General features: G+C 34.1%; 2 protein-coding genes across 3 annotated transcripts; both read right to left on the bottom strand.

Annotated features, from left to right (window-relative positions):
- Positions 1 to 1,013: 1,013 nt before the first annotated feature.
- LOC132191934 (large ribosomal subunit protein cL37-like) lies at positions 1,014 to 2,195 on the bottom strand. The gene is made up of 2 exons (XM_059607070.1): positions 1,943 to 2,195; positions 1,014 to 1,605 (listed from the first exon to the last, which is right to left on the bottom strand). Exons 1-2 carry the CDS (start codon positions 2,070 to 2,072, stop codon positions 1,241 to 1,243), a joined length of 495 nt encoding a protein of 164 aa, XP_059463053.1. The 5' UTR covers positions 2,073 to 2,195; the 3' UTR covers positions 1,014 to 1,240.
- A 1,785-nt stretch (positions 2,196 to 3,980) lies between these two features.
- On the bottom strand, positions 3,981 to 7,426 carry LOC132192065 (large ribosomal subunit protein cL37 alpha-like). 2 transcript variants are annotated; one of them, XM_059607260.1, is made up of 3 exons: positions 7,235 to 7,426; positions 5,953 to 6,310; positions 3,981 to 4,403 (listed from the first exon to the last, which is right to left on the bottom strand). In XM_059607260.1, exons 1-2 carry the CDS (start codon positions 7,423 to 7,425, stop codon positions 5,977 to 5,979), a joined length of 525 nt encoding a protein of 174 aa, XP_059463243.1. In that variant the 5' UTR covers position 7,426; the 3' UTR covers positions 3,981 to 4,403; positions 5,953 to 5,976. The 2 variants fall into 2 exon arrangements, with proteins under 2 accessions (XP_059463243.1, XP_059463244.1); XM_059607261.1 differs by having other exon boundaries at positions 3,981 to 4,356.
- Between the last annotated feature and the right edge of the window lie 1,674 nt (positions 7,427 to 9,100).

The raw sequence follows: 9,100 nt of genomic DNA, 5'->3' as shown, positions 1-9,100 counted from the left end.
ATGAAACTAGATGACAAGGAATTTCAGTGGGGGGCGGGGGGTTGACACAGTTCAAAGCGCAAAGCTAAGACTCAGCCGCGTTTCTAGTTCAAATGCCAGTAGACTCAAAGCGAAACGACAAAACAGATCGACCAAAACTGTGAGATGCAAAAGACAATGTAATTGGTGTTAAATCCTTCCCATGGCTTCCGTCTCCCACTCTGGTGGTGAACTAAACCAACTCCAGAGAATCCCTTTAAACCCAAATCTTATACCTGCAATCTGCTGCAGCTGAGGGCCACAACAGATGTACATAGCCAGAGTTCCCCACAAACCCAAATTCTTATACCTGGAAACTCTAAAAGGATTGCTTGATTTCCTCCATCAACTCAGCGGCAGCAGTTGACCCTTTAAGGGATTCAAAAAGACTGTTAAATCTGCAAATCCTCAAGTTAAGTGAAATACGGAATTTAGGCACACACCAAGATGTTTGGACCTAAACTTTGGGAATATTGCTTGACTAAAAATTAATAATTTCTGCAGCTTTGTTGCAACTAACGAGGAACTCAGTAATTTCTGTAATTTCTCCAAGTTTAAGAACACAATTTATCTCTTCTATAGCCTGTTTGTGAATAGGATGATAATGCATCCCTTTCATTTATGAAGAATGGTTTACAGAGCATCCACCACAGATTTAGTGGCTTATAAATAAAACACTAGTCTTTCTAGTTATACTGAATTCAAAAGTAGAAATTTTTGAATTTGTGCTCTTTTTCTTCCTAATTGAAGTAAAAGAAAAGAACACTGAACTCTCTGACACAGGATACAAAAATTAGACGTGCTCTCTCGGTCCTTCTCTCATTCTTCTAATTTTCCAAACAACCATTGAATCTGTGAGGCCCATTTGTGGGTTCTGCGTAAACCCCACAAATTAGAATGTAGTTTTGAAAACTGAGAGAATGGGAGAAGAACCTTCGGAGAAACGGAATCATTTCTGCATCCTAATAAATGAAATGTATTTTAAGATAAAGAGGGGAATTTAAACAATCTGTAAATGCAAATATTTCATCTATCAAGACGACTAAAAGATGTAACTTTAAACCATCTACAATTCAACTTGAAAACAAATTGGAACATGTTACATCCATTGAAGTCCTTAATGATGAACAAAGATGTTGTCTGAGCTCGCAAAAACAAATTGAAATGACAGAAATAAGCAAAAGGGTCAGCACATAACCTGCAAGACATGTTGAGGCAAAGTTCAGACATTCTTTAGCTTCTTCATCTTCGAGGGCGGCCATCGACCCTTCTTCCTCATCTTCCGCTTTCGAAGAAGCCTCTTTCTCCTAAGCCTTATCTTCTTCGCCAATTTCATCCTCAGCTTCTGCTCCGCCCTCTCCTGCAGCTTCGACTCTAACGGGAGATTCTCAACCGGCACAACCTCCTCCTCCTTGCTCTGAGCCTCTTCCTTGCTACCTGAAGAAGGCTCACCACCCGTTCCGTCAATGTCAGAAGAAGCTCTGGCGATTAACAAACCCGTCCTGTTGATGATAAAGGGTGTGCGAATCCGAATTCCTTTAAAAGATTGTGGGTGCAGATCAATGGGTTTCATGTGCAACCTGGAGACTGGAAACCAAAAGCACAAGATTTGGATATGAGTTGTGCTTGAAAATACAATAAAAAGAAGGCAGATTGAGTTACTCAAAACAAAACCCAGATAACATAACGGTTTGTGACGTTAAAGAAAGATGGCATTATACCATTTAGAAATTCGTCAAAAAAAAAAAAAAAAAAGGATGCAAATTAAAGTGAAGCTCATGTGTTTGAAGAAAAACCCAAGCGGGTTTCCATTGAACATGAAGTATGGCCCGGCTGCTAAAACAGAGCGTTTCCGAGAACAACAGTCACCTTTCCCATTAAAATGTAAATAAAAGGGGCGAGAGAGAGAGAGAGAGAGTCTTACTTGGGGTAGCATTGATGGAAAAGGTTGGTGATGATGGTGATGATGATGAGGACCAAAATGAAGAAGAAGAAGAAGAGGAGGAGGAGGAGGAGAGAGAGGTGAGAGGATTGAAGCAGAAAAGGAGAGCCATTTTCTAAAGCAGGCTCTCTCTTTGTTCAGTCCCTTCGAAATTTGGTCAGTTTCGATTCGGAGTGTGGATAAGCCTAAGCACCTCGTCCGTCCCCGTGTCAGAGTGTCATCAGCGTCTATCCTCCTCCATCCGATAAGGTCTCAACACGCTCCAAATTTTCCTACCCATCCGGAATTTCATGTCTATTGGGTCTGGTTTTTGGAAAAATATTGAAAATTACAAAATTAAAAATTAAAAATTAAAAATTAAAAATCATATATTTTTAATGACTTTTTTTTTTTTTTTTTTTTTATCCTTAAAACTGAAAACAAAAAGTAATTTTCGATACTAATTTTTTAAAAAAAAAATTTTTTAAATCCAATATCCACTTAAAACATATTTTTACGACAACAGCTTAATAGAATGCTTTTTTTTTTTTTTTTTTTTCTGTTTTTATTGATTTAAAATTTTTTATGCTTCATCTGTTTTGATGTAAAGTATTTTCCGTCGAAAAGTATTTTTATGAAAAATGATTTCATGAAAAACATTTTAGATATATAGTGTGTATGGAAAATCACAAAATTATATATATATATATATATATATTAAACTCTAAATTATGAAAATGTCCTGATCAAATCTTGAAAGTGTCCTAACCGAGTCTTGTTGGGATTAACCCAGGACCTCGCCGAGACCTACTCAGGACCCGACAGGGACATTTTCGTAATTTGGAGTTTAATATGATTTTGCATACATGACAATAAAGAAAAATGTTTTATAGGAAATCATTTTACAAAAAAGTGTTTTCTGCAGAAAATATTTTCTGATGTCGGGTCCCTTCAAGGTCTTGGGCGAATCTCGACGGGGTTCCGGGTAGGTCCGAGCGAATTCTAGTCAAGTCACGACAGGGTCCCGGATAGGTCCTAGTTTAGTCCCGACAGGGTACCTGGAGTGTCTCGGCAATGTCTCGAGCGAGTCTTGGCAAGCCCGGTCGGGTCCTGGTGGAGTCACATGTGGATCTCAGTGGGGTCTGTCAATTTGAGAATGAGATGCTCAAACTCAAAAAATGGTATACGATTTTTTAAAATGGAAATAATTTTCCGAAAACTAAAGAAGAATTTTTAGTCAAATGAAAAATATTTTCCATTGATTATTATTTTACATTGCATCAAACACCTGAAAATATGAAAAACATTTTCCAAAAATCATTTTATAGCAAAACAAACGGAGCATTCAACTAATTCTTTATTGAGATGTGTCATTCCTTTATCTCTCATCTATCTCTTCTTCAAATTCGTTATTGGATATGTAGGATGTGAGTCTTAGAGATCTATTGGTGGATTCTAAAAATATATGGATGAAGATGAATAAGAGATAGAAAAATAGCTTTTCTCCTCTTTGTTTTTTTTTTTTTAAAAAAATAGAAAACTACATTTATTATCCTCTTACACTATCAATAAACTTACAATGTTTCTCTGAACTTTAAAAAGTTGCAATTTCTCAAACAAATCTATCAAACCCTTTCATTAGCCTCCTATTGTTAAAATATTCTACTAACTTAGATGGTTAACACATCACTAGATGTAAAATGTATATTATACCGTACAATTTGTTAAAATAAAACTATGCCCTTAAATTAAAAAAATAATAAATTAGCTATGGATCACACAGTTGTGATGACCTACTACCTGGGTCTTTTTTTTTTTTTTTTTTTTGAATTTTTTATTTTATAAAGGGCTACTTTTGTCATTTTTACTTATTTCTCTAGGATTTACATAGAAAATCTTAACGAGAGATAAATAAAAGGGATTTAGGGCTGGGAGATTAGAAAGGGACATTACAACTTTTTGAACTTTGGGGAATATTGTAAAATGAATGGTAGTTTAGGGGAGTAAGTATTTTTCTCTTCTCATAAATCACACTACAAAATCATTACCAAATTACATTTCTTTACTGAAAATAAAAAAGCACATTTTAACAGAGAAATTTTAACCAAGTTTTGGGGAGAGAAAGAAAAGGATAAAAGGACCAAATCCCCCTAGAATTTAGTGGTCAAATGACTCAAATGTTAACTAATACTAGGCCTCAGAGAGCTAGCAATGACTACAATTTACAACATAACAACAACATTTGACCTAAAAGAAAGCCACACGGACCAGAAAGAACCAAAACAACAAACTCCACCGAGGCTTGAGCAAAAGAAAACAACTAGCAGGGAATGGCTCAGTCAGGGCCAACAAAAAGAATCACCAACTGAGCCTATGGCCTTCATTAGTAGGTTGTAGGGTTAATTTGTTAACATGGCCTGCATTCAACATATTCACGGGCACTTCAGTTAGCTGGTGAGGATATCTGTTACACCAAAGAACAACAGCAAACATGATCATATATGTTCCATCGAAATCAAATATTTAGGTCCAAGAAGAAGAATGCAGCATGAGTATATTAAGTTGCAAGCCAGAAACCCAAGCCATATTCAAAAAGATCATCCATTAGATTTAAATTTCAATCAAAAAGATCTTAGCAAACCCACACCTAGTTCCTGAGCCCACATTTTGCCCTGCTTCTTCCGTTTCTGTGCATATCATGACCGGGTACCCAAAACTTTGAATTTTTTTCCTATCATCCATGCCATATTTCCTTCATTAGAAAGTACAGCATCAGGGTGTAGGTGATCCACATTCAAAAAAAAAAAAAAAACAAAACAAAATTCAGAACTCAAGTTTTCCACTTGAGTGACCAAAACAAGCAAGAACAGATACCGAGAGAGGAAGAAATGTGTGTGTGATAGTGTCTCATACGACTCAACATCCACCTCATTATCATGTGTCAAGACATGGGTGGTAGTTCTTAGCTTCAATTGTTAACTTTATTATTTAATGTCAATATTTGTTAACATGGGTGGTGGGTAGTTTTCTTTAGTAAAAATAGTAACCGTTGTTGTATTAAGTTTATATATGTGTGTCATTAGAATAGGAAGAGTAGAGAAGAAAGTGTTTGTATTGTGGTATTCCTCCAGCCCTAAGTGGAGATTTGTATTGTGGTTACTCCCACTCCAAGCGGAGATTATCAGTCTATCTTTATTGACTTTGACTGGGACCTATTAGTGTGTGTGTAGGGGGGGTGGGGGCGGTGTTTGTGAATTCAAAGCTCAAAATGCAGGAGTGATCCATGTTTTAATGGCGAGTACGCAAGAGTGTCTTACATTATTGCAAAATAACCCTCAAATAAATGAAAAGTTAGGCATATCTGAGTCCTAATTTACTCCTGAATCTTGCCCATAGCTTAATCGCCGATTCCTGTGTGTGAAGCTGACCAACCTCGAAGACAGAGACATGCAACTGCTGACTTTCAGAGTCTCATCAAACCAAAATCTTTGCTCACATCAATCAGATGGATTCCATTTGCTGCCCCAGTGCAGCAATTTTACAGCATGTACATAAAACTTAAAGATTTTGAGTTTCAGAGAGTCACCTCAAACCAAATGTTTTATACCCATAAAATGTGAAAAGAATGGTCAATATTCTTGGTTGATCTTAGTCCATTATTTTAGTGTATGAGGCTTCACTTATTTAGCTGCTCAAGAAAATGTCTAAATATGGATAGTTTCCCCATTGTTGAGGAAACTATAGGTACACCAATAGGTACAGAATCCAAAAGCACAATAGGTAAATGACAATGTGGGAGGACATTTTATCCATGAAGATGGCAAAGGTTATGCAATGCTACACCATCTATTTAACTTCAAAACATGCAGGATCCATTGAGGACACTGAGATTCGTGTAAAACAAGATACATCCATATGAAAAAAAAAAAGAAAAAGAAAAGGAAGCAGATATATTTAAACCGACAAAAATTAAAATGAAATAATATGAGCACAAAAGATGGTCATCACAATACCTGCAAGATAACTTGAAGCAAAGGTCAGACATTGCTCATCTTCTTCATCTTTGAAGGAGGCCAGCAGCCCCTCTTCCTCATCCTTCGCTTCCTTACTAGCTTCTTTCTCCGAAGCCTTATCTTCTTATTAGATAATTTCATTCTCATCTTGTGCTCCAGCTTCTGCTGCAGCTTCAGTGGAAGTCTGTCAAATGGCACATCCTCATCATCATCACTTTCTGACTGGGACTCGCCACCATCAGGAATTTCAGAAGACACATTAGCCATAATTCCAGCTCTTTTGTTGGTGGCAGTAGGTGCAGGAATGCTCACTCTATTGAACAATTTAGCATGCCAGTCAATGGGTTTCACGAGAAACCTAGAAACTAAAAACCAGATCAATATTCAGTCAAAGTACAAGTAAAAAAGGATAGTAAATACAGGCAGAAAACCCCATCACTTCCACTTGTTTTGATACTACCTTTCAAAATTAAAAAATTCTCAATTAAGGTATCATCTTTCAATTTCTTTAAATTACCCCATTCTATTAGGATTTTCAGTTATTTTTTTCAAAATGCCCAAAATACCCCTTTTTATAAATAAAAAATAAATAACTTAAAAAATATTGCAATTTTTTTTTTTTAATATATATAAAATAAACGCTTGAATCTTTATGGTTTTTTATAATAAAACATATGGGCATTTTGAGAATTTTAACATAATTTAATGGAAAATTCTAACAGAAGGAAGGAGTACCCTTAATTGAGAATTTTTTAATTTCAAAAGGTACTTTCAAAACATATGGAAGTTCAGGAAAATTTGGAAAAGTTTCCCATAAATATACTAAGTACTAACCAAAACTTGCTAGAAATGAAGACAAAACCCATAATGGAGATAGAAAATGCAGAATCAAATTAAAAAAAAAAATTCAAAAAAGGGTTTGGAAGAAATCCCAAATCCGTAATGGTGTAACCCTCTGAAAGACATCGGCAACATAGGGGTTTCAAAAAATAAAATAAAGGAGAATTCAACATAGGGATTTTTCAACACCACGTTCTAAAGAGGGACGACATGGGTAAGGTAAGCTGAGGAATCTCGCAGAAATTCTTTCAGTTTTATCCGAAACTAGCAAAAGCTGATATTATACGAGCAGTAAAAGTCCTAAAACCTGGGTTTGGTTCTTCTACAGACAGAATGAAATCATATCCAAGCAGCAATATAATTCATATTTCGTATAACAAGTACAAGTAATTATTGGAGAGTGGTTTGAAGAGGGAGAATAGAAAAGATGACAAAATCTTACTTGGAGCACCATTGGTGATGGCCAAGGTTGATGATCCACTTGAAAATGATGATGAAAATGACAGAGGAGACGAGGAAGAAAGGGCAGAGAAAGAGGCCCGAGAACTGGAGCTGAAAAGAAGAACCATGTTTGCCCTCTCTCTCTCTCTTCGTAAGCAAAGATGGTCTTGTTCGTTCTTGGTTTGCCAGCATTCAGCAGCTTCATACTCTATTTCTTTTTCTTTTTTTTTTCTTTTTTTTTTTTTTAAGAAACAAAACTACTTTTTCCTTTAATATTCAAATACACTCTGGAGATTCAATTTTGAACGTTTCTAAAACTATAGCATACTTTTTGCTTCTCTATTAAAATAATAGCAAAGCTTCCCTTTATATTTCCCTATAATATTAAAATATTATTATTTTCATATTCATTTATTTTGCATAAGAAGGTGTGTGAGAAGAGAAAATGTCTTTTTATGATTATAATAAACCATATGGATTGCTACAATCAATTATAGCAATCCTAATGTATAAGAGCGTTCACAATGGATGAGTCAAATTTTTATGCAAAATAGCTCCTCAAAACTTATTTTTATCTAGTTTAGCTAATAAATTTTTAAATGTCTCTCCATCCGATTAGTTATATTTCTATCTATTCTATTAAAATATTATTTTTTTACTCTTTATTGGGAAAAAGTTTTGGGAAAAAGTGGAAAAAAAGAGAAAACAAGTGAAAGAAACAATAAAAAATAAAATGGTTCCCTTGAAAAGTATTGCTACATTTAGGTTTTTTTTTTTTTTTTGTTCTTCCAATCAAATATTTATTTTGCATTTTTTTTTTGCAAATAAAATGTAGAGAGTTTTTTACAAATCTGAATAGCCATTTTAGATAAAAGTAACATTTGGCTTAGAGTATTCACAATGGAAGAACCAAATGTATCAATTCCGATACTTTCCTTTCCTATTGATTTTTTTCCGATCGAGGTGTTACTTTTATCTAAAATGGCTAATTAGATTTGTAAAAAAACCCTACATTGGATCAACAAAAAAAAAAAAAAATGCAAAGTGGATATTTGATTGGAAGAGCAAAAAAAAAAAAAAAAAAAAAAAAGCTAAATACAGCAGCACTTTTCAAGGGAGCCTTTTTTTTTTTTTTTTATTGTTTTTCTCACATGTTTTCTCTTTTTCCCAAAACTTTTTCTCAATAAAGAGTGAAAAAATAATATTTAAATGATATAGTTAAAAATATAGCTAATCGGATGTAGGAGACCTTTAAAAATCCATTAGCTAAACTAAATAAAGTGAGTTTTGATAAGTTATTTTGCATAAAAATTTGGCTCCTCCATTGTGAATGCTCTAAGGAAGATAGCGGGAAGATGCTATAGATGACTTTTTGTGATTTTTTTTAGATTTTTCCTATATGTAAGGAAGGGAAGCAGCTTTAGAGTAGCTGCTAGGAATGCTATAAGAGTGAAAAGGCGCGCAGTTATTAACCGCTTGCTAACCCTAACCCCCTTAAAAGTGGTTAGTAAAAAATCGTTAAACGCCTAGTGGTTAGCGGGTATTGAGTTTTTAAAAACCATATATAATAATAATAATAATAATAATAATAATAATAATAATATTTATACTTATAACATGATCAATTGACCATTAAATTGCAAGTTTTATTTTTAGAGAATTAAATCATAATTTAAGTATTAATGTATTATCACTATAGTTAATATGATTATATCACATGATCAATTGATCATTAAATCATATGATTATATAATAACAAATTATACATATATAATATGACATAAGTCATAAGTATACAAATTCATACTAATACAATAATTAAGTACATAGAGACTTAGTTATAATGTATGTTATAAACTTATAAGTC

This window comes from Corylus avellana, chromosome ca9 (genome assembly GCF_901000735.1).
Source record: "Corylus avellana chromosome ca9, CavTom2PMs-1.0".
Classification (NCBI taxonomy): domain Eukaryota; kingdom Viridiplantae; phylum Streptophyta; class Magnoliopsida; order Fagales; family Betulaceae; genus Corylus; species Corylus avellana.
The sequence above is the reverse complement of the archived record's forward strand: the minus strand, read 5'-3'. Positions and strand labels throughout refer to the sequence as shown.

What these genes read in the sequence shown, in the direction of transcription:
- LOC132191934 (XM_059607070.1), bottom strand. Translation starts at nt 2,072, where the DNA reads ATGGCTCTCCTTTTCTGCTTCAATCCTCTCACCTCTCTCTCCTCCTCC. An exon ending in TTCCATCAATGCTACCCCAA is followed by an intron (nt 1,606 to 1,942) that starts GTAAGACTCTCT and finishes TTTGGTTTCCAG; the next exon opens with TCTCCAGGTTGCACATGAAA.
- LOC132192065 (XM_059607260.1), bottom strand. Translation starts at nt 7,425, where the DNA reads ATGCTGGCAAACCAAGAACGAACAAGACCATCTTTGCTTACGAAGAGA. An exon ending in CATCACCAATGGTGCTCCAA is followed by an intron (nt 6,311 to 7,234) that starts GTAAGATTTTGT and finishes TTTAGTTTCTAG; the next exon opens with GTTTCTCGTGAAACCCATTG.